The 27347-nt window shown below is 47.2% G+C and overlaps 1 protein-coding gene across 1 annotated transcript; it reads left to right on the top strand.

Moving 5' to 3' along the window:
• The first annotated feature begins 1176 nt into the window (after positions 1-1176).
• Positions 1177-7094, top strand: LOC139250089 (histone H2A-like). The gene is made up of 2 exons (XM_070872665.1): positions 1177-1774; positions 6823-7094. Exon 1 carries the CDS (start codon positions 1224-1226, stop codon positions 1713-1715), a length of 492 nt encoding a protein of 163 aa, XP_070728766.1. The 5' UTR covers positions 1177-1223; the 3' UTR covers positions 1716-1774; positions 6823-7094.
• The last annotated feature ends 20253 nt before the right edge of the window (positions 7095-27347 follow it).

Below are 27347 nucleotides of genomic sequence, written 5' to 3'. Positions count from 1 at the left end.
TGAGGGACAAATATTGGCCAGGACACCGGGGATAACTCCCTTGTTTTTCTTCGAAATAGTGCCGTGGGATCTTTTACGTCCACCTGAGAGAGCAGACGGGGCCTCGGTTTAACGTCGCATCCGAACGACGGCACCTCCGACAGTGCAGCACTCCCTCAGCACTGCACTGGAGATTAGCCTAGAATTTTTTTGTGCTCCGTTCCCTGGAGTGGGTTTTGAACCACAACCTTCTATATTCACAACACATGCTGTTCTTTATTTCCTGTGGGTGTTTTTATTCTCCCTGCAGTTCAGCGGCTTGTGCAACTTTAGTCAATTTGATCTGCTTAATGTGTTACAGCTAATATATGTTGTGTGGGTCTTAAACAATCGAACGAGCTCTCAAATAAACCAGAGTGACTGAAATGGACAGCAGCAGCTGGAGAGGAAGTTACATTCCGCAGCTGGAGTTTATAACGGGGTGGACCTGCATTTTCTGTTTCTCCAGCAATTTTGCAAATTTTGACCTTTCTTTTTCATTACAACCTGATTGCACCAATGAAATAAAATTGTAATTAGCAACTATATATCTTGGGTACTGTAACTGTATCAATCCTAAAGTTCTCCCGAGGCATTTACTAAAAGTTTGTCCCAGACTCGGAATGAGATCTCACAAAAGTGGAATCTTAAAACAACTCGCTTTAAATGATACACACTTTATTAAAAGTCACATTATAAACTCTTTGTTAAGCCTACATTTAGCAGCATTTTTCTGTCTTTAATTGTTTTTTTTCTTTAATAATAAAAGAAAAAAAAACAATAAAAAAGTTTCCCATCAATATTTTTAAAACCAAACGCACGGATCAAAATAAATTTAAAAATGATTAAAAAGCGCGCCAATGTGTGTGTGTGTGTGTGTGTAAAACCTGCGGCCGGAGCCCGCTTTAATTTTACGCGCCTTTTCCCATTCAGAGAATTCAAACAGGATTCCGCCGCCCATTGGTCGGCGCCGGGCTGCTTCGGCCAATCCGCGAGCGCGCGGGGCGAGGCGCGCGGGAGCGGGCGAGCGCCGCTCGACGGACGTGGCGGCCGACCAATCGGCGGGGAGGCGGGACCACGGGCGGTCCAATGGATGGTGGGAGGGGGGGTTGGCCGTGACGACGCGGCGGGCGGCTATAAAAAGACGGGCGCCCCGCCTACGGGCCGCGTCGGCCATTTTGAACAGGTGAAGCCAAGAAAAGAAGATGTCGGGACGAGGGAAGAGCAGCAGCGGCGGCGGCGGCGGAGGAGGAAGCGGCGGCGGCGGCGGCAAGGCGCGGGCCAAGGCCAAGACGCGATCGTCGCGCGCCGGCCTGCAGTTCCCGGTCGGCCGCGTGCACCGGCTGCTGCGCAAGGGCAACTACGCCGACCGGGTGGGCGCCGGCGCTCCCGTCTACCTGGCGGCCGTGCTCGAGTACCTGACGGCCGAGATCCTGGAGCTGGCGGGCAACGCGGCCCGCGACAACAAGAAGTCGCGCATCATCCCGCGCCACCTGCAGCTGGCCGTCCGCAACGACGAGGAGCTCAACAAGCTGCTGGGCGGCGTCACCATCGCGCAGGGCGGCGTGCTGCCCAACATCCAGGCCGTGCTGCTGCCCAAGAAGTCGGGCTCGGGCCCGGCCGGCGGCGCTACCGGCGGCGGCGGTGGCGGCAAGTCCGGCGGCAAGAAGAGCTCGCAGCAGTCGCAGGAGTTCTAGGCAGCGACCCCCCCCCCCCCCCAACCACGCACACCGACGCCGCCGCAGGACGGGAGGAGGTACTACACCACCTTGCATTCTTCCCCTCTCTCTCTCTCGCTCTTCCCACATCCCCACCCATTCTCAGAAAGACCCATCTCACGGACTTTGTGGACATTTGAGAACTTACACTTGGAAACTTACCAATCCCCCCCCCCCCCCCCAAACAACAACCCAAAGGCCCTTTTAAGGGCCCGGCTCTCTCTTCTCCCCCCCCCCCCCCCCCACCCACATGGACACAGGGAACTGAGAGGCTCCTGGCATTTCCTCTGTCTGTGTGTGTACGCGCGATGTTTCTTTTTGTTACTGAACTTTTGTGTTTTCACTTTTTTTATTCTTTAAAAAAAAAAGAAAATCTTGAACTAAATTTGCCCTGTTTTCTCGCCTGGTTTTTGAGCAAGTTGAATTTTTGGGTGGGTGGGGGGGGAAGGGAACGGGGGAGATTCTAATTGCAATTCTGTGCCTCTTGTGGATTTGTCTGGGTTGGGGTTAATTTTGAGGTTTGGTCAGCACGCTGGGTTTAATATATATCTATTTTTTTTGGAGGGAGGGGAGGGGTTGGGGGGGGGGGGGCGGTGAAACAAGCGGTTTCAACTTTTTGCCACGCTGATTAATTGCTTTGTGCAAGTCTGCAGACTTCAGCAACATGACTGAGCCACCAGCAGCCCGAGCCAGTTGCATCTGGCAACTGAGCCGTTTATAAACCTGCAAATGCTAAAAGAAACCAACTCGATTTCAGAGATTGATGTGTGGGGTGGGGGAATGGCAGGGGAAGGAATAAAGATCGATGCAGGGGAGGGTTACATGTTCCTGCTTTTTCCCCTTAATCTTCCTGCATAATAGTGACTGCACTTCAGAAAAAGGACTTCATTGGTTGAAAAGTCGATTTTTTTTCTTGCCCATTCCCATGTATCCATCTCTGAAATGGATTTGGTTTCTTTAATAAATTGCAGATTTATCTGCCTGAATTAAGTTGCTGTAGATCACTAATTTGCACAAAGCAATTCCTCATCAGTGTGTTCTTGATGTACACAAATCTGTAACAAATGTACTTGTCCCAATAACAGCTGCTGGGTATGGGCTGTGCATTTATGTTGAGAATTCTTGGCTGAGAGTCCAGTAGTAAATGGGGAGGAGTGGTAACCTTTGCTCTTTAAACCACCATGTGATGCTACCTGAAGTATCTTTTTCATTCCTGCCAAGTGTTTGCACTGTTATATTTGAGGCTTCCTGTTTAACATCAAGATGCATAATGTATTGTTCTTCTGTGGGGTTATGCCTCTGAAGCAAGTTTCAAAAAGTACGTACTAGGTTTAGTCAAAATTATACAGAGGAAGAGTAATTGTTCATTTTTAAAACATTTGAAAACCAAATAAGCTTTGTAGGTATTCACTGATGGCGTTTCATTGACCTTGCTTGGCAAGTGTATGACATGAAATTCTACACTAATTTTTTTGGAAACCAATTTGAGCTGTCTTTAGATAAAATAGTAGCAATTCCATGTCAATTAGCAGTCAACCGTTAATCAGTTTAGACCTTGCTTTGTTACAGTCCCCTTCCCCTAACAGACGGGGCTACTGAGGCATTCTAATTCTAATCGAATGCTACACTGTGCAGTTCACTCAAGATAGATGGTGCTTTGTAGGGTCCTACATGAAGAATGCACCTTGCTTTCTGACCCTAGTACTGTGGGATCCACTGCATTGCTTGTCAGGAAAGTGAACTCTGTCAGGAATAGTGACTGCTCAGCTAAAGCACCCGAGTCTTGGGAGAAACTCACTGTTGTGGATGGTTTCCTTTCTCTTCCCCAAATCAACCATGTACACAGTGAATATGAACCATTGGGCTGACAGACCTTCCTATGCACCACATGCAGCCTATTTCTCCAATTGAACATAGTGCTACTGGATAGTGATGGTGGAGTGCTAGATCCCCATTCAGCCAGAAACTTATTCTCTGAACAAAATCATCTTTGGTGCTGTGAGGTACTACACATAAATACAGTGTTAAGTACTGCACTGTGTCAGCCTAGATGGCTGCAAACCCAGTGATCTTGCAGACTAATTCTCACCTTTTTCTCAAACTACATAGAACAAAAAAAAAATCTTGTATACAAACAATACTGACAACACTCAGCCGGTCAGTCAGCATCTTGGGTCAATGGGAGATTAACCATTTTTGAGCAATTAAGTTGGGACAAACAAATGGGAGAGGCTGGTGGGCAGCAGTGATTAAATAAAGTGAAGACAATGGGAGGTAATGAGAAAATGGCATAAAAAGATAAGTACTGGCTATGTACTGATGGGAAACACCCAGCCCACACCTCTACTCTCAGTGGCTCTGCTGCAGCCATCCTCCATTACCAGCACCCGCTGACTTGAGAGAAAATGGGAGCGGTAGTTCAGGTCAAAAGATGTTAAAACTCAAATGTTGAGACCAGAAGGCTGTAAAGTGCCAAGTAGAAAGATGAGGTGCTTGCATTGGAACAGTAAGATGTCGGGGACCATGGGATTGGAGAATTAAAGTGGCAAGCGACCAGAAGTTTAGGGTTACGCGGACTGGACAATCTGTGCTTGATCGCCCCATGTAGAGGAGGCCGCATCGTTGCCAGCAAATAGTGTGCTACGTTGGAAGTACACGTAAACTGGGGGAAATGAGCGGTGTTATGGAGGGAACGGTCCATTTGTAATACAGGGAGGGCCACAGAAGCCGTGTTTGGTTGTATCGTGCTGGAGGTAGCACAGGATGATCTATTTGGATGTGGAGGCTGCTAGGGTGGAACGTGAGGACAAAGATGAGCCTATCATGATTCTGGGAAGGGTTGAGGGTGGAAGTGTGGCAAATGGGATGGACAGAGTCAACCGCGGTGGAGGGGAGTCATCGACTGAGGAAAAGGGAGGATATTTCAGAAGCTCTGGTGTGGTGTTGCAGGAAATGATGTGATAGCAATACTGGGAGAACGTTCGAGTCCTTACCGTACTGGTAGTTTGTGTAATCAAAGTAGCTGCGAATTGCTGGGCTTGGAGTAGACATTGGCGCCTAGCCCCAGAAATAAGGAGATGGACTGTGGGAGATACTGGTTACTTTTTCCATTACAGGGAACATAAGAACAGGAGGAGGCCATTCAGCCCCTCGAGCCTGTTCCACCATTCAATGAGATCATGGCTGATCTATCACCTAACTCCATATACCAACTTTGCCCCATATCCCTTAATACCTTTGGTTAACATAAATCTTACCAATCTCACTCAAAATTGTTACGTGACCGAGCATTAACTACCATTTGTGGAAGAGAATTCCAAACTACCACTTCACTCCTGCAAGATACGGCTGTAGTTTTTAGGCTATGTCCCCAGTCCTAGACTCCAACCAGCGCAAGTTTCCTTCTATCTACTCTATCATTTCCCCTTAATATCTTAACAACTTCGATCAAGTCACTCCTTAACCATCTAAATTTGCAGGAATACAACCCTTGTTTGTGCAATCCCTCATAACATCTCTTAGCAGTATCATTCTGGTAAATCTACGCTGTACTCCCTCCAAGGCCAATATATCTTTGCAAAGATGTGGCGCATCACCATCATAATCAGTCCCTCGAAATCGAGGAAGACTTGCTTCCACTCCAAAATTGAGTTCTCAGGTGACTGAACAGTCCAATACGGGAATTACAGTCTCTGTCACAGGTGGGACAGACAGTGGTTGAAGGAAAGGGTGGGTAGGGAGTCTGGTTTGCCGCACGCTCCTTCCGCTGCCTGCGCTTGCTTTCTGCATGCTCTCGGCGACGACTCTCGAGGTGCTCAGCGTCCTCCCGGATGCTCTTCCTCCACTTAGGGCGGTCTTTGGCCAGGGACTCCCATTGGTGCACAGAACTGAACACAGTACTCCAGGTCTTTTCCAACTCTGGCTGTGTAGCTTCAGTATAACTTCTGCCCCCTTGTATTCTCATCCTCTAGATATAAAGCCCAGCATTTGATTAGGCTTTTTGTTTATTCAGGGCGAGAGAAGTGTCATTGTACTGGAAAAAGGTCAGGGAGGGGATCTGAGTAGCATTAAAACAGAATGTTCCATGTATCTGTCAAAAAAACAGTTGGGAACGACTTTAATTTTAACATTTAATTTCATTTACAATTCTCTAATTAAGAATACAGGAAGAATTATATAATGAAATTAATGTTTTGTTCAGTTACAACCTGAATAGAATGTTAAGGCTGAGACAGGTTGTGATGTCATTTGAGGACAAAGTCATTTTAAAATTGCAAACCAAGGACCCCAGTTGCTAATTTTGTGAAAGGGTCACACTATCTCTTCATTAAAGTATATAGGGGTGGGAGAATTACACACCCTGGTACTGAAGGGCAACTTGACGGGGATGTATTTCTAATAGACAAAAGCGCAAACCTGACAAGAAGTTGCTAGCTTTCGTGCATTTTGATGCTCGTACATCACTTGTATATTTTACAGGACACTTACCGCTTTGGGCATCTGGTCGAAAGCCTTTAATTACTAAGCTGTGCAATTCAGCCGGGTCTTGCACTCTAACCTTATATAAAGAATTGACTAAATGTTTCGTCTGCTGAATACCAGCATGATGTGTTCCTCCCCTTGTGCTACCTTGCACCTTTAATCTTTGCTGCTACTATATTGGGGCATGTTTTCTAATTGCTGCAGTTTATGTATGAAGACTTGGGTCATTGAAAGAATGCTCCCCCGTTCATTTTTAAGGCATTGTCAGCCTGTTAAAATGATTAATGCCAGCACACAGGAATGTAGCACGTGTGCTAAGTGTTTGTGCCTGAACTGCGCTGATTTAGAAACTTGTCCCCATATCGTTGCAAACCTGTTGTATAAATTAGCTGGCAACATAAATAGAACAGGATCCACTGCAGAGGAATTGCCTCAGGAAACTGCTTCCTGCATGAGTGGGCTGTAAAATGTGTGTGTACATGTGCATCATACACTAGTAACAACCGAGAGCTGAATGAAGACGTGACTGCTTTAAAAAGAAAATTGTGCTGGTACAAACAGTGACACAGATACTGACCCCATGTGCTTTTTAATCTTGTAACAGATTGGGGAGGTGTTGACCGTACCACTACTGCAAGGAAAAGATACGTCTATGAAAAGGAGATGGCGAGAATTTGGTCGGCTTCAGGCTGGACTTGGGACCAGTTTATATTTTTGCCTATGACTTGCTACCATTCAGCCAAAAGCTCACCTGGCAATGGCTGGGACAGTTGGCTTTTCTAGAAGGCAGGAGATCCCCACATACACAATTAACCCCTACATCATCAATCAAACACAAACATACACAAATAAAATGAATTACTAGTCTACTCTCAATTGTTGGTTCATTTGAATTATCTATTGATTAATTAGTACTAAATTCCTACTTGATTTGAATCACTGGATGATTTTCATTAGTGAAATAATGGCATTGAATAAAATTAATGGGGAACATTATCAGCACACAGAGTTGCTATTTTAATTAATTCAGTACAAGGGGTACTTGTCATTTAGACTTTTTCAGTGTCCATTGGTGACTTCGGTAATACTGAAATCAAAAAAAAATGTTTTTTAAGTAGTGTCTCCATGGCAACAAGCTAGCTTTGTTGCTGGGACATTGAACAACTGCAGTCCCCACACTCTTCACTATTGTCGGCCCTTTCGCCAGCTGTCCCTGTACAATCTTTGCTGAGATGATTGGAATTAAATACATTGCACATGGAACCCTGAGAACAAGCACCATTAGTGTCATGTAACAAGATTTCTATTGACGTAGGTGGAAACTCCAGTATAGCCGGTAGGGTAAAGTATCTAAGGGGACTTGGTACTGTAGTGGGTTACTACATTATCCTATATCCTTTCGCATGGTCGTAGCAAAACAAATCAAATGTCAATATCTAAGTTGGATATCCAGGCCAAAGCTAACAGCGTGGATATCTTGTAAGCTGCCTGTGAATTCCCTCAGGGCAGTGCTCGATGATGTGCTCCAGGGTCTGATTAGGAGCTCCACAGTCACATGATGGGGAGGCTTTAATCTGCCACCTATGGAGAATGTGGCAGCATCGACCTTGACTGTCTCTGAGGCAGTAGATGGTTGCCCACTGTTTGCGAGGAAGGTTTGATCCTTCAGGTTGTACTGCGGGGTCCTCTGAGGAATCCATTCTGTATGTTGCAGTTCTTCCAAGCATTCCTGTCATCTTAAAGTTGGGTTTAAGCCACACCAGCCTGAGACATGCATGATCAGTTGTGAACATAGTTCCTGCTAAGCTGTGTGGCTGCCAAGATTTCTGGAGGTCCCACACAAGCTGCTCACTGGCTTTTAAATAGAAGAGACCATGCACACCATTTCTTTTCCAGGGAACATTGGTGGTGAGTATTTGTGCATGAAGACAACATTTTTAATCTCATTTATGCTTTTCAGAGGTGAGGAATCCAATGGGTTTGTTTAATCACGGATTCTATGAATATATCACGAAACCACCCCATTGAGAAGCCATTTTTAGCTCACACAATGGCAACCATCTCAACATCTGCAATGTGCAAACTGCATGCGTAACAGTGCAATCTCGGTTTGGAGTTGCAGAGGCACTATTAGCGGGAAGGTCCATGTATGTTTTAGTTTTTTAGTGCTCTTTGACCGGGGAAAAGTTAAGGAACAGAACAGTCGGCACTACACAAATCAACTACAAAAAGGAAGAGCTGGAAATACAGAGCAGATCACTTGGCATCTGTAAAGTGAAGGGAATACAAGAAAAAACATGCGAGGGAGCTCAAGGACAAACAAAGGTTTTGCAGATATATTAAAAGAAAGAGGGTGGCTAGGATTAATGTGGGCCCTCGAATGACAGACGCAGGTGATGTAGTGGTATGGTGGTGCAATGTTTTCAAGCACGGGCAGCCAAGGTATTGGTGTCATAAGAACATAATTAGGAGCAGCAGTAGGCCATTTGGCCCTTCGAGCCTGCTCCACCATTCAATAAGGTTATGGCTGTTCTACCTCAAATCCACTTTCCCGCACTATCCCCATATCAGTTAATTCCCGTAATATTCAAGAATCTATTGACCTCTGTCTTGAATATACTCAATTGAGAATCCACAGCCCTCTGAGTTGCTGAGAGGCAGCATGTAGCTGAGATAGAAGGGGGCCAAGGGTAGATCCTTGGGTGACTCCGGAGGTGATGGTGCTGTGGCGAGGAGAAGCCATTGCAGGAGATTTTCTGGCTATGACTGGACAGGGAAGAGTAGAACCAGTTGAGGGCAGTCCTACTCAGGTGAACAGCGGACAAGAGGCGTCGGAGGAAGGTAGCTTGGTTCATCAGTGGTTGCGGAGTTGGGAAGGATGAGGAGGCGTAGTATAACAGGAAGACCTTAATTTAGGTCACATTTGTGGCCATTAGATGCTTGAACTATCATTTTTCACGTTGATTAACACACAGAATTTACAGCACAGAAGGAGGCCATGCAATCCATTGTGTCTGTACCGACCGAAAAAGAGCTGTCTGGCCTAATCCCACTTTCCAGCTCATGGTCCGCAGCCCTGTAGGTTATGGCACTTCAAGTACATATCCAAGTACTTTTTAAATGTGATGAGCATTTCTGCCGCTACCGCCCTTTCAGGCAGTGAGTTCCAGACCCCCATCACCCTCTGGGTGAAAATAGTTCTCCTTAAATCCCCTCTAAACCTACAAATTATTTTAAATCTATGCCCCTGGTTATTGACCCCTCTGCTAGGGTATATAGGTCCTTCCTATCCACTCTATCTAGGCCCCTCATCATTTTATACACCGCAATCAAACAGCCCCAGTCTATCCAATCTTTCCTCATAGCTAAAATTCTCCAGTCCTGGCAACATCCTTGTAAATCTCTTTGCCCTCTAGTGCAATCGCATCCTTCCTGTAATGTGGTGACCAGAATTGCACGCAGTACTCTAGCTTTGGCCTAACTAGTGTTTTACACAGTTCAAGCATCACTGTCCTGCTCTTGTATTCTGTGCCACAGCAAATAAAGGAAAGTATCCCTTATGCTTTCTTAACCACTTGCTTGTCCTGCTCCCTTCAGGGATCTGTGGACATGCACTCCAAGGTCCTTCTGTTCCTCTACACATCTCAGTGTCCTACCATTTAATGTGTATTCCCTTGCCTTGTCAGCCCTCCCCAAATGCATTACCTCACACTTCTCCAGATTGAATTATATTTGCCACTTTCCTGCCCATCTGACCAGTCCATTGACCAGTTCCTGCAGTCTACAATTTTCTTCCTGTTAATCAACCGCACAGCCAAGTTTTCCAACACGTGGAATTTATATTCATATAACAGAGGCAAAAACCTTGGAATCATTCAAGAAAAGGAATTAGATGAAGTCCTTACTACTAGGGGGATCAAGGGGTATGGCGAGAAAGCAGGAATGGGGTACTGAAGTTGCATGTTCAGCCATAAACTCATTGAATGGTGGTGCAGGCTAGAAGGGCCGAATGGCCTACTCCTGCACCTATTTTCTATGTTTCTAAGGCCAAGAAAGAGGAAACTGCAGGTTCTTCATGGTGGTTGAGATAGGATGAGCTCAAAGATCTTCACACATATCTTGTCATCACTTTAAATGCAGCTTGAATATAACGTTGCAGAAATAAGTTCCTTTACAACAAAACCTTGTTGGTGGAATGGTGGTTATTTGGTTCAAAAGTAATTAGATTGATGTTAGGAAGTTGAACTTAATTTTCAAACCAGTCAATAAGCTGAACACTCCTTGCCCTTCTAACCACATGCTGGCTATTCATGGGGTCAGTCCCTCTTGGTTACTGCCTCTTATTTGTGCCAAAAAGATTGCAAAGGAACATTTTTCTCTCCAAGAATATGCTGCCCTTGGGAATGTGTAAAATAGAGCAAGAGTAGAGAGTGCTCTAAATGGTTTCTTTAGTAGTAAAAGTCACCAGCAATAAATATTAATGTCACTGCAAAGTAGCCAGAGCATCAGTCTTTTCCCAGATATACGAGGCTGACAAGCTGTTTAGTAAAGCATTCAGGATCCTTGGCATTATAAATAAAGGCATACACAAGCAAGGACGTTATGCTGAACCTTTATAAATCACTGGTTAGATCTCCGTTAGAGTATTGTGTCCAATTCTACGCCTCACATTTTTAGAAAGGATGTCAAAGCCTTGGAGAGGGTGCAGAGGAGACTTACCAGAATGGTACCGGGGCGAGGGACTTCAGTTAAGTGGAGAGACTGGAGAAGCTGGAATTGTTCTCCTTCGAGCAAAGAATGTTGAGGGAGATTTAATAGAGGTGTTCAAAATTATGAGGGGTTTTGATGGAATAGGTAGGGAGAAACTGGCAGGAGGATCAGTAACCAGAGGTTGCAGATTTAAGGCAATTGGCACAAGAACCAGCAGGGAGAGGAGGAGAATGGTGAATTTTTCTTAAATAGCGAGTTATGATCTGGAATGCACTGCCTGAAAGGGTGGTAGAAGCAGATTTAAAGGGGAATTAAATATAAGGGAAACATTTGCAGAGCTGAGGGCGGGGAGAGATAAAGAGCAGGGGAGTGGGACTAATTGGTATTTTTTTTCAGAGAGCGGCACAGGTTGATGGGCTGAATGGCCTCCTTCTGTGCTATATGAATCTATGACGACCAGTTTCTCTGGCTCCAATTTTTTCTCTAGAAAATTTGCTTCTATTCTTAAAACAAATCTTCCTCATTGTCTGCAGAGAACAGTATTGTAAAACTGTAGACATTACTCTTTATCATTTGAAGCCGGTTAAGTCCTCCAGTAAAATACCAGATAGACGAATACAGTGCAATGCAAAGAGCATGAAGAGGCCAAGAGCAGGCAGCGGAAGGAGCGCACAGCAAACCAGCCCCACTGACCCCTTCCCTCGACGAATGTCTGTCCCTTCTGTAACAGGGTCTGTGGCTCTCGTATCGGACTGTTCAGCCATCAAAGAACTCACTTTGGGAGTGGAAGCAAGTCCTCGATTCCGAGGGACTGCCGATGATGATGGATGAAGGGTGTTAAGAGTCTATTATAACGTCACCTACAGAAATTTCTATCCTTGTGTGTAGTAGTTTTACAGTCCACTCGAGGACTTGAGCACATAACCTAGGTTGAAGCCACTGCAATACTAATGGAGTGCTGCATTGTCAGGTGCCATCCTTCAGATGACCTGTTAAACATTCCTCCCTCCGGTAACACTGCTGGGAACAGATTAACTGGTCTTTAGTCTAATTTGCTGTGTGCACCATGTAACTGGACTTGAAAAGTAATTCATTGGTTATGTAGTGCTTTGTGATATCCTGAGAACTTTCTAAAGCAATAGATAGATTTATGAAAAAAGAAATAGGAGCAGGAGTAGGCCATTCAGCCCCTGAGCCTGCTCCGCCATTCAATAAGATCATAGCTGATCTGATCATGGGCTCAGCTCCACTTCCCTGCCTGCTTCCCATTACCCTTTACTCCCTTATCGCTCAAAAATCTGTCTATCTCTGCCTTAAATATATTCAATGACCCAACCTTCACAGCTCTCTGAGGCAGAGAATTCCACAGACTCACGACCCTCTGAGAAAATAAGTTCCTTCTAATCTCAGTTTTAAATGGGCGACCCCTTATTCTGAAACTATATCCCCTAGTTCTAGATTTCCCCCATGAGTGGAAATATCCTCTCTGCATATACCTTATCTTACATGTTTCAATAAAGATCACCTCTCATTCATCTATTTTTTTCCTTAAAATGACGGGAAATGTTTTCCCTGTTTCCACATCCTGTTGAGATTCTTTGCTTTGTTTTTAAAAAAAAGTACAGTTCTGGATCTATTAATATAACTTTATTAAGGTGGAGGGTGCAACCAGAGTGTTGGGTTGAAAGCTGTTGTCCATAACGATCATTATGAAGTGAGTTTGGGCTGTCTCAATCCAGTTCTTGAAGAGTGTGATTTAATTGAACTAACTGGATGGTATACATTGCACCATTTCCAGCACTGACATTCCTCCCTTCATGAAATGCAAACCTCTTGTCCTTTGAAAAATTTGTTTGTTAATTGAAAAACCTCTCAAATGTCAGAAATCATGGGCGAGCAGCCCAGACACAAATGTCATTGATAAAGATTGTTTTCCTCTCTCAGCAGTGATGTGAACGAACTGGTGGAGCAACATAGACCACAGGCAGAGGGGATGGCATATATCTCATGAAGTGACCCACGTTCTTGATGAAGTGCATGAGCGCAACTCTTATCAGGATGTCCCTGCCAGCCATCATCACTTTTTACATAGGCAAATCACCTCATGCTCAGTTCCTAAATCATCCATCAGCATCATGGTAGGCAGTCCCTCGAAATCAAGGAAGACTTGCTCCCACTCCAAAAGTGAGTTCTCAGGTGACTGAACAGTCCAATACAGGAATTACAGTCACTGTCACAGGTGGGACAGACAGTCATTGAAGGAAAGAGTGGGTGGGACAGGTTTGCCACATGCTCCTTCCGCTGCCTGCGTTTGATTTCTGCATGCTATCGGCGACGAGACTCGAGGTGCTCAGCGCTCTCCCGGATGCTCTTCCACTGAGGGCGGTCATAGAAACATAGAAAATAGGTGCAGGAGTAGGGCATTCGGCCCTTCGACCCTGAACCGCCATTCAATAAGATCATGGCTGATCATTCCTTCAGTATCCCTTTCCTGCTTTCTCTCCATACCCCTTGATCCCCTTAACCATAAGGGACATATCTAACTCCCTCTTGAATATATCCAATGAACTGGCATCAACAACTCTCTGCGGCAGGGAATTCCACAGGTTAACAACTTTCTGAGTGAAGAAGTTTCTCCTCATCTCAGTCCTAAATGGCCTACCCCTTATTCTAAGACTATGCCTCCTGGTTCTGGACTTCTCCAACATCGGGAACATTCTTCCCGCATCTAACCTGTCCAGTCCTGTCAGAATCTTATATGTTTCTATGAGATCCCCTCTCATCCTTCTAACCTCCAGTGAATAAAGGCCCAGTTGATCCAGTCTCTACTCATATGACAGCCCAGCCATCTCTGGACTCAGTCTGGTGAACCTTCGCTGCACTCCCTCAATAGCAAGAACGTCCTTCCTCAGACTAGGAGGCCAAAACTGAATACGGTATTCCAGGTGAGGCCTCACTAAGGCCCTGTACAACTGCATTAAGACCTTCCTGCTTCTATACTCAAATCCCCTAGCCATGAAGGCCAACATACCATTTGCCTTCTTTACCGCCTGCTGTACCTGCGTGCCCACTTTCAGTGACTGATGAACCATGACACCCAGGTCTCGTTGCACCTCCCCTTTTCCAAGTCTGCCGCCATTCAAATAATATTCTGCCTTTGTGTTTTTGCCCCCAAAATGGATAACCTCACATTTATCCACATTATACTGTATCTGCCATGCATTTGCCCACTCACCTAACCTGTCCAAGTCACCCTGCAGTCCCCTTAGCGTCCTCCTCACAGCTCACACCGCCACCCAGTTTAGTGTCATCTGCAAACTTGGAGATATTACACTCTATTCCTTCATCCAAATTGTTAATGTATATTGTAAAGAGCTGGGGTCCCAGCACTGAGCCCTGCGGCACCCCACTAGTCACTGCCTGCCATTCTGAAAAGGACCCGTTTATCCCGACTCTCTGCTTCCTGTCTGCCAACCAGTTCTCTATCCACGTCGGTATATTACCCCCAATACCATGTGCTTTGATTTTGCACACCAAGCTCTTGTGTGGGACCTTGTCAAAAGCCTTTTGAAAGTCCAAATACACCACATCCACTGGTTCTCCCTTGTCCACTCTGCTAGTTACATCCTCAAAATATTCCAGAGGATTCGTCAAGCATGATTTCCCTTTCATAAATCCATGCTGACTTGGTCCGATCCTGTCACTGCTTTCCAAATGCGCTGCTATTTCATCCTTCATGATTGATTCCAACATTTTCCCCACTACTGATGTCAAGCTAACCGATTTATAATTACCGTTTTCTCTCTCCCTCCTTTTTAAAAAAAGTGGTGTTACACTAGCTACCCTCCAGTCTATGGGAACTGATCCAGAGTCGATAGACTGTTAGAAAATGATGACCAATGCATCCACTATTTCTAGGGCCACTTCCTTGAGCACTCTGGGATGCAGAATATCACGCCCCGGGGATTTATCGGCCTTCAATCCCATCAATTTCCCTAACACAATTTCCTGCCTCATAAGGATATCCTTCAGTTCCTCCTCACTAGACCCACTTTCCCCTAGTCCCTTTGGAAGGTTATTTGTATCTTCCTTCGTGAAGACAGAACCGAAGTATTGGTTCAATTGGTCTGCCATTTCTTTGTTCCCCATTATAAATTCACCTGAATCCGACTGCAAGGGACCTACGTTTGTTTTTACTAATCTTTTTCTCTTCACATATTTATAGAAGCTTTTGCAGTCAGTTTTTATATTCCCTGCAAGCTTCCTCTCTTACTCTTATTTTCCCCCTCTTAATTAAACCCTTAGTCCTCTGTTGAATTCTAAATTTCTCCCAGTCCTCAGGTTTGCTGCTTTTTCTAGCCAATTTACATGCCTCTTCCTTGGCTTTAACACTATCCTTAATTTCCGTTGTTAGCCATAGTTGAGCCACCTTCCCAGTTTTATTTTTACTCCAGACAGGGATGTACAATTGCTGAAGTTCATGTGATCTTTAAATGTTTGCCATTGCTTATCCACTGTCAACCCTTTGAGTATCGTTTGCCAGTCTATTCTAGCCAATTCACACCTCATACCATTGAAGTTACCTTTCCTTAAGTTCAGGACCCTAGTTTTTGAATTAACTTTGTCACTCTCCATCTTAATAAGGAATTCTACCATATTATGGTCACTTTTCCCCAAGGGGCCTCGCACAACAAGATTGCTAATTAGTCCCTTCTCATTACACATCACCCAGCCTAGGATGGCCAGCTCTCTGGTTGGTTCCTCGACATATTGGTCTAAAAAACCATCCCTAATACAATCCAGGAAATCAACCTCCACCGCATTGCTACCAGTTAGGTTAGCCCAATCAATGTATAGATTAAAGTCACCCATGATTACTGATGTACCTTTATTGCACACATCCCTTATTTCTTGTTTGATGCTGTCCCCAACCTCGCTACTACTGTTTGGTGGTCTATACACAACTCCCACTAGCATGTTCTGCTCTTTAGAAATCCGCAGCTCCACCCATACCGATTCCACATCATCCAGGCTAATGTCCTTTCTTACTATTGCATTGATTTCATCTTTAACCAGCAATGCCACCCCGCCTCCTTTTCCTTTCTATCTATCCTTCCTAAATGCTGAATACCCTTGGATATTGAGTTCCCAGCCTTGGTCACCCTGGAGCCATGTCTCCGTGATGCCAATCACATCATATCCATTAACTGCTATCTGCGCAGCTTATTCCGAATATTCCTCGCATTGAGGCACAGAGCCTTAAGGCTTGTTTTTTAACACACTTTTCCCCTTTAGAATTTTGCTGTAATGTGGCCCTTTTTGTTTTTTGCCTTGGGTTTCTCTGCCCTCCACGTTTACTATTCTCCTTTCTATCTTTTGCTTCTGACTCCATTTTATTTCCCTCTGTCTCCCTGCATAGGTTCCCATCCCCCTGCCATATTAGTTTAACTCCTCCCCAACAGCACTAGAAAACACTCCCCCTAGGACATTGGTTCCGGTCCTGCCCAGGTGCAGACCGTCCAGTTTGTACTGGTCCCACCTCCCCCTGAACCGGTTCCAATGTCCCAGGAATTTGAATCCCTCCCTTCTGCACCACTCCTCAAGCCATGTATTCATCTGAGCTATCCTGCGATTCCTACTCTGACTAGCACGTGGCACTGGTAGCAATCCTGAGACTACTACTTTTGAGGTCCTACTTTTTAATTTAACTCTTAGCTCCCTAAATTTGTCTCGTAGGACCTCATCCCGTTTTTTACCTATGTCATTGGTACCTATATGCACCACAACAACTGGTTGTTCACCCTCCCTTTTCAGGATGTCCTGCACCCGCTCCGAGACATCCTTGACCTTTGCACCAGGGAGACAACATACCATCCTGGAGTCTCGGTTGCGGCCGCAGAAACGTCTATCTATCCCCTTTACAATTGAATCCCCTATCACTATCGCTCTCCCACTCTTTTTCCTGCCCTCCTGTGCAGCAGAACCAGCCACGGTGTCATGAACTTGGCTGCTGCTACCCTCCCCTGATGAGTCATCCCCCTCAACAGTACCCAAAGCGGTGTATCTGTTTTGCAGGGGATGACCGCAGGAGACTCCTGCACTACCTTCCTTGCTCTACTCTTCCTGTTGGTCACCCATTCCCTATCTGGCTGTGTTCCTTTTACCTGTGGTGTGACCAACTCGCTACACGTGCTATTCACGTCATTCTCAGCATCGTGGATGCTCCAGAGTGAATCCACCCGCAGCTCCGGTGCCGCAATGCGGTCCGTCAGGATCTGCAAGCGGATACACTTCCCGCACACGTAGTCGTTAGGGGTACTGGAAGCGTCCCTGAGTTCCCAAATAGTACAGGAGGAGCATAACACGTGTCCGAGCTCTCCTGTCATGACTTAACCCTTAGATACACTTAAATTGGCAACAACAATGTTAAAAGTTTACTTGCTGATATAGAAAAGTAAAAGAAAAACTACTTACCAATCACCAGCCAATCACTTACCCCCTTGGCTGTGACATCACCTTTCGTTTTCTTTCTACTTTTTTGCCTTCTCCCTGTAGCTGCACAAGCACGCCTCTCCACCCACCTCCTCGACACTGCTCCCCGGACTCCCTGCTGTGCATTTTAAAGGCCTCTCGCTGAAGTCCTGACTGCCTCTCTATGCAGCTCCTCGATGCTGCTCCCCGGACTCCCTGCTGTGCCTTTTATAGGCCTCTCGCCGAAGTCGATATCAAAGCGTCTAACTTCCCGGGCAACTATGGCGGTGCGGTGTTCCGGCCTGTCGCTGTTGGAGTTGTCCATGAGGGTTCTGACGTTCCAGGTCCCGAATTTCATGTTAACGAAGTGGAAGATGCCTGTGCGTGAGATCTTTTAACGTGGGGTGGCCATTGCTCACAGGCTACCACACGGGCTTAGCTGAGCAAGGTCTTGGTCCAGTGGCAAGGGGGTCCAAGATGACTGGAGACCAGGCACTGCTGTATGGGCCTCGTTGCCTATGGCGAGATGTTGGCCGCAAGCTCAGCGCTGAGTAGCGCCCTTGATGGTAGGTGGCCCGAAGCTTGGTTGGGGGCAGGCATTGGGAGGGTCAGTGGCCCACGGGGGTTCCGAGTGGAAGTTCACAGCCATGATGCTCACCAGTCAGAAGAGGCCAGGTCACCGTCATGGAGGAGCGGCACAGCTGGAGGAGATCTGGTCGCCTCTGAGGAGAGGCCTGGACGCCGCTGGGGGCTCGAACACCTGGTTGGATGCTCACCTTGCTCTCCGGGCATCGTTGAGGTTTGGGCATCAGGTGGGTCGGAGGAGGAGGTCGTCGAGGGGGGAGAGGGGATGAGGGGTTGGTGAAAGAGCTCCAGGACGACGCTGCAGGAGATCCAAGCGATCCAAGAGCTAATAGATCACAAGCGTAGAGCACTTCTGATCCGTAAGCAACAACCCAATGCGGGAGCAGCAAAGCAGCATTACAGATGGCTCAAGGCTGAGGTCCAGCAAAAAACCCAGGACCTAAAAAACAGGTGGATGGAGAAAGCACAGGCGATACATTAGCTGGCTGACAACCATGATGTGCGAGGATTCTTCATCATAGTCAAAGCCACCTACGGTCCAAACTCCCAAGGCCCCACCCCACTGTTGGCCAAGAATGGGGAAACACTCATCAAGGACACCGAGGCAGTCAAGGCCCGCTGGAAGAAGCACTTCGAAGATTTCCTCAATCGAGACTTTGCCTTTGACTCGAGTGTACTCGACTCCATCCCGCAGCATGCGACCCGCCACCACCTCAGAAAAACCCCAGCCCTGCACGAGGTAGAAAAAGCCATAAGACAGCTTAAGAACAACAAGGCTACAGGAGCAGATGGAATCCCTGGTGAGGCACTAAAGTCTGGCGGAGAGGCACTGTTGGCGCAAATACATGATCTCATCTCTCTCATCTGGAGGGAGGAGAGCATGCCGGGAGATCTCAGAGATGCAGTGATCGTGACCATCTTTAAAAAAGGGTACAAGTCCGACCGCAACTACAGAGGAATCTCCCTGCTATCAGCCACTGGGAAAGTTGTCGCTAGAGTCCTCCTCAACCGTCTTCTCCCTGTGGCCGAGGAACTCCTCCTGGAGTCACAGTGCAGATTTCATCTCTTATGGGGTGCATCGGACAGGATTTTTGCAGGAAAAATGTAGGCAACAGCGCCAGCCCTTACACATGGTCTTCTCCGACCTTACAAAGGCTTTTGACACTGTCAACTGCGAGGGTCTATGGAGCGTCCTCCTCCGTTTCGGATGCCCCCAAAAGTTCGTTAGGTGGCTGAACAGTCCAATACGAGAGCCACAGTCCCTGTTACAGGTGGGACAGATAGTCGTTGAGGGTAAGGGAGGGCGGGACAGGTTTGCCGCACACTCTCCGCTGCCTGCGCTTGATTTCTGCATGCTCTCGGCGATGAGACTCGAGATGCTCAGCGCCCTCCCGGGTGCATTTCCTCCACTTAGGGCGGTCTTTGGCCAGGGACTCCCAGGTGTCAGTGGGGATGTTGCACTTTATCAGGGAGGCTTTGAGGGTGTCCTTGTAACGTCTCCTCTGTCCACCTTTGGCTCGTTTGCTGTGAAGGAGTTCCGAGTAGAGCGTTTGCTTGGGAGTCTCGTGTCTGGCATACAGACAATGTGGCCTGCCCAGCGGAGCTGATCAAGTTTGGTCAGTGCTTCAATGCTGGGGATGTTGCCCTGGTCGAGGACGCTAATGTTGGTGCGTCTGTCCTCCCAGGGGACTTGTAGGATCTTGCGGAGACATCTTTGCTCACTGACCTATATTGGCTATCGGTTAAACAATGCTCCCTGTCTGGAGTAAAAATAAAATGGGGAAGGTGGCTCAACCGTGGTTCACAAGAGAAATTAAGGATAGTGTTAAATCCAAGGAAGAGGCATATAAATTGGCCAGAAAAAGCAGCAAACCTGAGGACTGGGAAAAATTTCGAATTCAGCAGAGGAGGACAAAGGGTTTAATTCGGAGGGGGAAAATAGAGTATGAGAGGAAGCTTGCTGGGAACATAAAAACTGACTGCAAAAGCTTCTATAGATATGTGAAGAGAAAAAGATTAGTGAAGACAAATGTAGGTCCCTTGCAGTCAGATTCAGGTGAATTTATAATGCGGAACAAAGAACTGGCAGAACAGTTGAACAAATACTTTAGTTCTGTCTTCACGAAGGAAGACACAAATAACCTTCTGGAAATACAAGGGGACCGAGGGTCTAGTGAGAAGGAGGAACTGAAGGAAATCCTTATTAGGCAGGAAATTGTGTTAGGGAAATTGATGGGATTGAAGACCGATAAATTGCCGGGGCTTGATAGTCTGCATCCCAGAGTACTGGAGGAAGTGGCCCTAGAAATAGTGGATGCATTGGTGATCATTTTCCAACAGTCTATCGACTCCAGATCAGTTCCTATGGACTGGAGGGTAGCTAATGTAACACCACTTTTTAAAAAAGGAGGGAGAGAGAAAACGGGTAATTATAGACTGGATGGCCTGACATCAGTAGTGGGGAAAATGTTGGAATCAGTTATTAAGGATGAAATAGCGGCACATTTGGAAAGCAGTGACAGGATCTGTCCAAGTCAGCATGGATTTATGAAAGGGAAATCATGCTTCACAAATCTTCTGGAATTTTTTGAGGATGTAACTAATAGAGTGGACAAGGGAGAATCAGTGGATGTGGTGTAGTTGGACTTTCAAAAGGCTTTTGACAAGGTCCCACACAAGAGTTTGTTGTGTAAAATTAAAGCACATGGTATTGGGGGTAATGGATAGAGAACTGGTTGGCAGTCAGGAAGCAGAGAGTCGGGATAAATGGGTCCTTTTCAGAATGGCAGGCAGTGACTCGTGGGGTGCCACAGGGCTCAGTGCTGGGACCCCAGCTATTTACAATATGCATCAATGATTTAGATGAAGGAATTGAGTGTAATATCTCCAAGTTTGCAGATGACACTAAGCTGAGTGGCGGTGTGAGCTGTGAGGAGAACGCTAAGAGGCTGCAGGGTGACTTGGACAGGTTAGGTGAGTGGGCAAATGCATGGCAGATACAGTATAATGTGGATAGTTGTGAGCTTATCCACTTTGGTGGCAAAAACACGAAGGCAGACTATTATCTGAATGGCGGCAGATTAGGAAAAGGGGAGGTGCAACAAGAGCTGGGTGTCATCAGTCATTGAAGGTTGGCATGCAGGTACAGCAGGCAGTGAAGAAGGAAAATGGTATGTTGGCCTTCATAGCTAGGGGATTTGAGTATAGGAGCAGGGAGGTCTTACTGCAGTTGTACAGGGCCTTGGTAAGGCCTCACCTGGAATATTGTGTTCAGTTTTGGTCTCCTAATCTGAGGAAGGATGTTCTTGCTATTGAGGGAGTGCAGCGAAGGTTCACCAGACTGATTCCCGGGATGACAGGACTGACATATGAGGAGAGACTGGATCGACTGGGCCTGTATTCACTGGAGTTTAGAAGGATGAGAAGGGATCACATAGAAACATATAAAATTCTGACGGGACTGGACAGGTTAGATGCAGGAAGAATGTTCCTGATGTTGGGGAAGTCCAGAACCGGGGGACACAGTCTAAGGATAAGGGATAGGCCATTTCGAAGTTTCTCCTCATCTCCAGATGAGGAGAAACTTCTTCACTCAGAGAGTTGTGAACCTGTGGAATTCCCTACCGCAGAGAGTTGTTGATGCCAGTTCATTGGATATATTCAAGAGGGAGTTAGATATGGCCCTTAGAGCTAAAAGGATCAAAGGGAATGGAGAGAAAGCAGGAAAGGGGGACTGAGGGAATGATCAGCCATGATCTTATTGAAGGGCCGAATGGCCTACTCCTGCACCTATTTTCTATGTTTCTAAATCTCTTCCTTGTTTTCAACTCCTTCCATGGCCTCGCCACTCCCTACCTCTGTAATCTCCAAGAGCCCCACAACCCTCTGAGCTGTGTGCACTCCTTTAATTCTGGGCTCTTGAGCATCCCTGGTTTTAATCGCTCCACCATTGGTAGCTGTGCCTTCAGCTGCTTATGCCCTAAGCTCTGGAATTCCCTCCCTAAACCTCTCCGCCTCTCCTCCTTTAAGACGCTCCTTAAAACCTAGCTCTTTGACCAAGCTTTGCGTTTTCTGTCCTATTAGCTCCTTATGTGGCTTGGTGTCAAATGTTGTTTAATAGTGCTCCTGTGAAGCGCCTTGGGACGTTTTACTATGTTAAAGGCACTATATAATAAAAGTTATTTTTGCTGAAGCGTGCATCTGGCTGTCAGGTAACAAGGTGTATTACATGGATATCATTCGAGACCGAGGCTCAGAAGTATGTACCGTATATACTCGCGTATCCTACGATCTCGCGTATCATGCGACCCCTAAATTTTCGTCCCCAAAACATGATTTGATCATATATCTCATGTATCATGCGAGTCACTTTTTTGAGATACCAGATGCCACTAGGCTAGGCTTTCAAACAAGTTTAACAAGTACCCAACACGTAACAAGTCCCCTAACACATAACAACGATCGAATACAGACCTCAACAACCGAATCATGAAACATCGAGTGGATTCTGTTGTGAAAGCTGTTCGCGAATCGAACACCGATACAGCAATCATTCCAGCTGGCTTGACTAGCATCGTTCAGCCACTTGACGTATCCATTAATAAGCCATTTAAAGACAATATAAGAAAGAAATGGAATGACTGGATGATGGAAGGAGAGAAATCATTTACGAAGGGAGGGAATATGAAGGCTCCGGATTTGCCTCTACTGTGTTTGCGGGTAAAAGAAGCATGGGCTGAGATAGATGGAGATTTGATTGTTAAAGCCTCTAATAATGCAGCAAACTTCAGAGGGAGTTGTGGGTGGCGATCTCTAGACCACAGCAAGGATACAGTACAAGTGACAATAGAGGCTGCAATCCAGCCCAGGAGATACCTGCCGAGATTCAGCGTGGATACGGTCTGCTTAACAGCCCAACAGCCTAATCTTGGCCAGCACTTCACACCCGCAAATTTTGTATCTCGCGTATCATGCTACCCCCCAAATTTAGGTTACAATTTAGGTCTTCAAAAGTCGCATGATACGCGAGTGTATACGGTAAGTGGGAGGCGCAGGAAATAAACCACACCCAGTAGCCGTTATCCAATTCTTTAACTGCATCATCCAGTGAAGGTATGTTCATTTATGCTTCTATTAGAATATTTACTAAATTGCCAGACGTGTCGCCATATTTTGCTTCACGCCAAACGTTTTGTCGTTTTAGTCTCCGTGCCTCATATCAGAAAAAAATAAGTCTAGAGTAGAGTACTTTTTAACCCAAATACATCTTCGTCTCCTCGTCTTTACGGAAGAAGTTTGTGTGCTCGGCACACCAAATACAGTTGCCAAGGGGGGAGTTACGCCTTAATCAGAGAGCAGCTTCGGAGCTGACCAAACCTGGCAATCCCAGAGAAGTGAGGATTGTTCTTGCATTCCTGCATCTTGTAGTGCTGCACGAATGTGCTAGAGCAGTGGTTCTCAAACTTTTTTGGTTGAAGGATCTCTTTTCAGAAGGATTAGTAATCACAGACACCCCCCCCCCCCTCCCCCCAACCAAATTATAATACTATAAACTCCTTGCACATTTTATATTTCTGAATGTAAACTTCATCCTTATCCTGTTGAAGGGATCTGCATGAAATGTTGCCAGGGCTGGTCTGATGTAGTGAACATCGATGTGATTGGTGTGAGGTGATGTGACAGTTTACCCTACAGGTGCAGCGTCATCATAGGCAGTCCCTCGAACGAGGATGACTTGCTTCCACACCAAGAGGGATGAGTTTGCAGATGTTTCACTGAAGGACCCGATATTCCAGTCCTGAACTCCAGGGGTGGAAGATGTCTGTGCGTGGATTTTTTTAACGTGTGGTGACTGTTGCACACCAGCCACCACACAGGCTTGACAGAGCTAGGCATTTATCCAGTGGCAAGGGAGACCTGTTCTGCTGCACGGACTTAGTGTGCACACATATCGCAGTGTGGGCTGGCCCGTGCTGCCCCTGGGCCCTGGGCTCTTCTGGGCCCCGTACCCCCATTTGCCGCTTCTCTACCATAAACACTCACCGCTCCTCCACCACGACCTCTCACCGCTCCTCCACCACGACCTCTCACTACACCTCCACCACGACCTCTCACCGCTCCTCCACCACGACCTCTCACCGCAACTCCACCACGACCTCTCACCGCTCCTCCGCCATGGCCTCTCACCGCTCCTCCGCCATGACCTCTCACCGCACCTCCACCACGACCTCTCACCGCACCTCCACCACGACCTCTCACTACACCTCCGCCACGACCTCTCACCGTTCCTCCGCCATGGCCTCTCACTACACCTCCACCACGACCTCTCACCGCTCTTCCGCCACGACCTCTCACCGCTCCTCCGCCATGGCCTCTCACCGCTCCTCCACCATGACCTCTCACCGCTCCTCCGCCATGGCCTCTCACCGCTCCTCCGCCACGACCTCTCACCGCACCTCCACCACGACCTCTCACCGCTCCTCCACCACGACCTCTCACCGCTCCTCCACCACGACCTCTCACTACACCTCCACCACGACCTCTCACCGCTCCTCCGCCACGACCTCTCACTACACCTCCACCACGACCTCTCACCGCTCCTCCGCCACGACCTCTCACTACACCTCCGCCACGACCTCTCACCGCTCCTCCACCATGACCTCTCACCGCTCCTCCTCCAGTGAAACTGATTTGAGGATCACATTCATCACTGTGTTTTTATGTGGAGTCGTCATTGTCAATATGAAAGACAGAGTCAACAGAGGCATCATGGAACTCCTAAAGTGTCCTTTCACCACAATGTTAACTGTCATGTATCTTACATTATTATATATAACTGTATCCTAACATGCTATACATGACTGTAATAAGATATGACCTGTAACCACCAGCATACCTTACCACCAGGGGTGCACTTGCAAGAGACAGGTATATAAGGGCAGGTCTCAGGCAAGTGCAGCATTCCAGAGCTGTGAAATAAAGATACAGGTTCAGAGTGACCTTGACTTCACTACATGCCTCGTGTGAATCTGTACTGAGGGGACAGGACTTTACAGTAACAATGACAATATAATCTAAATTATACACTTTTAAAGGAGATGCATGAACAGAGATACCTGGGGGTGCATGCATTCAAATCTTAAAGATGACAAGTTGAAAAGGCTGTTAAAGCCAAGGATTCCAAAGGGGCGATTTTCAGCAAGGCCTCCACCCGCCCAAAGTGCTGCCGATGGCCGCCGACGGTACTTTGGGCGGGATATTCATGGCCGAGGTCCCTCGAAGGTTGGCGGGCGGCAAATGACGTACACCGCCAACCTGGGCGGCAGCGGGCGGGAGCTCTCAATCTCGACGGCAGAGGCGCTCGCCGCCCGAGTGCTGTCGAGGATGGAGTCGGGCCCACGGAGGGTCGAAGGCCTGAAAAAAAAAAATCACCACTAAAAAATGAAAAAAACTATCTGAAGACCATGCAGGAAAGCCGCTGTTGAAAATGTTTTAAAAAAGTGTTCACTTACCTTTTTATCAGGTTTTTCATACTCACCGTCAGGGGGGACAGACCGGCCTCCCCGCAGCGGCCCGCCCCCCCCCCGTTCTCCCGCCGACTCCCGCCCGCAGGAATCTGGGAGCTCGGCGGGCGGGAGCTCAGTTGCGCCACTCGGCCGTCCGCTGACGTCCGCGGGCGGTTCCCGGCGGCTCTCCCCTCCCGCCCGCTCCAGGCCGCCCCGAAAGTGGCACTGGGCGGGTCTGCAGGAGGAATGTCGGCGGCGGTGAGGTGATGAATTTCGGCCCTTAGATATTTTTTTATTAATAGAGGCATGAGAGTACAAAAGCAAGGAAGTTAAGCTAAACCTTTATAAAACACAGCTGGAGTAATGTGTTCACTTCTGGATGTCACTTTAGAAAGGATGTCAAGGCCTTAGAGAGGTTGTAGAGGAGATTTACCAGAATGATACCAGAAATGAAGGACTTTAGTTATGTGGAGAAGCTGGGTTGTTCTCCTCAGAGCAGAGAAGGTTAAGAGATTTAATAGAGGTGTTCACAATCACGAATGGTTTAGATAGAGTAAATAAGGAGATACAGTTTTCACTGACAGGATGGTTGATAACCAGAGGACACAGATTTAAGACGATTAGCAAAAGAACCAGAGGCGACATGAGGAAACATTTTTATTATGCAGTGAGTTGTTCTGGAACGCGCTGCCTGAAATGGCGGTGGGAGCAGATTCAATAATAACTTTCAAAAGGGGATTTAATAAATACTTGAAGGGGAAAAATTTGCAGGGCAACGGGGAAAGAGCGGGGGAGTGGGACAAATTGGATAGTTTTATAAAGGAACTGGCACAGGCATGCTGGCCGAATGGCCTCCTTCAGTGCTGTATGATTCTATGATATTAAAATGGAATGGCATTAGATAGCTCATTGAATATATGCGCTGAGGGGGTGGGGGGGGGGGGGGTTCTGGGATCAGAGGGATGGATGGGCCAGCTTTGTAACAGACCTCCCTTCGGCTGAAAAAGGGATATTCCCTGGATTCCTGCTCCCGGCCCGGATCCTTGCTGGGCAGTGATAGCGGAGGATGAGCAGGTGCTGATCTACGAGGAATCGGAGACATGACGTCTGGTGAGTGCAGCGAGCTCGGGAGGAACCGGTGACTTTGGACCTGTGGATCCCAAAGCTCTCCACCACTAGGGGGGGTTTTCCTCACCTCGTGTCTGGGTCTACTGTAGACTCATTGATTGTCCAATTGGTCAACAACTCTATTATCGTTGGATCACGTGGCACCCCATCCACCACCTTCAACATTCACTCCCTCCACCACCGGTGCACCGTGGCGGAAGAGCGGCGAATGAGGGTACGGGGCCCAGAAGAGCCGAGGGCCCAGGGGCAGCACGGGCCAGCCCACACTGGAATATGTGTGCGCGCTAGAGAGCAGGTCTCCAGTCGTCCTGGTTAATCCTTGCCACTGAATAAAGGCCCAGCTCTGTCAAGCCCGTGTGGTGGGTGATGTGCAACGGTCACCACACGTTAAAAAAATCCACGCACAGGCATCTTCCACCCCCTCAACTGGAGTTCAGGACTGGAACATCGGGTCCTTCATTGAAACATCTGTGAACTCTCGTGGAAGCAAGTCATCCTCGTTTGAGGGACCGCCTATGATGATGGTGATGATGGATATATGCACTATATCATGTGCTACTCAATCGTAGCCAAGGATAGGAAGATCCCAAGCTCGGTTCATGATCTGGGGGAGGTGGATTGGTGGAGAGGTGCTGAAAGTGGCTTTGGGTCAGGGAGAGAGAAAAGGTTTGCTTGGATTTCCATTCCCAATAGCTATCCAATGGCCTCTGCTGGCAGGGGTCCCAGTGAC

Source organism: Pristiophorus japonicus, unplaced genomic scaffold (genome assembly GCF_044704955.1).
Source record: "Pristiophorus japonicus isolate sPriJap1 unplaced genomic scaffold, sPriJap1.hap1 HAP1_SCAFFOLD_348, whole genome shotgun sequence".
Classification (NCBI taxonomy): domain Eukaryota; kingdom Metazoa; phylum Chordata; class Chondrichthyes; family Pristiophoridae; genus Pristiophorus; species Pristiophorus japonicus.
The sequence above is the reverse complement of the archived record's forward strand: the minus strand, read 5'-3'. Positions and strand labels throughout refer to the sequence as shown.

Coding starts and splice junctions, on each gene's coding strand:
- LOC139250089 (XM_070872665.1), top strand. CDS start 1,224: ATGTCGGGACGAGGGAAGAGCAGCAGCGGCGGCGGCGGCGGAGGAGGA.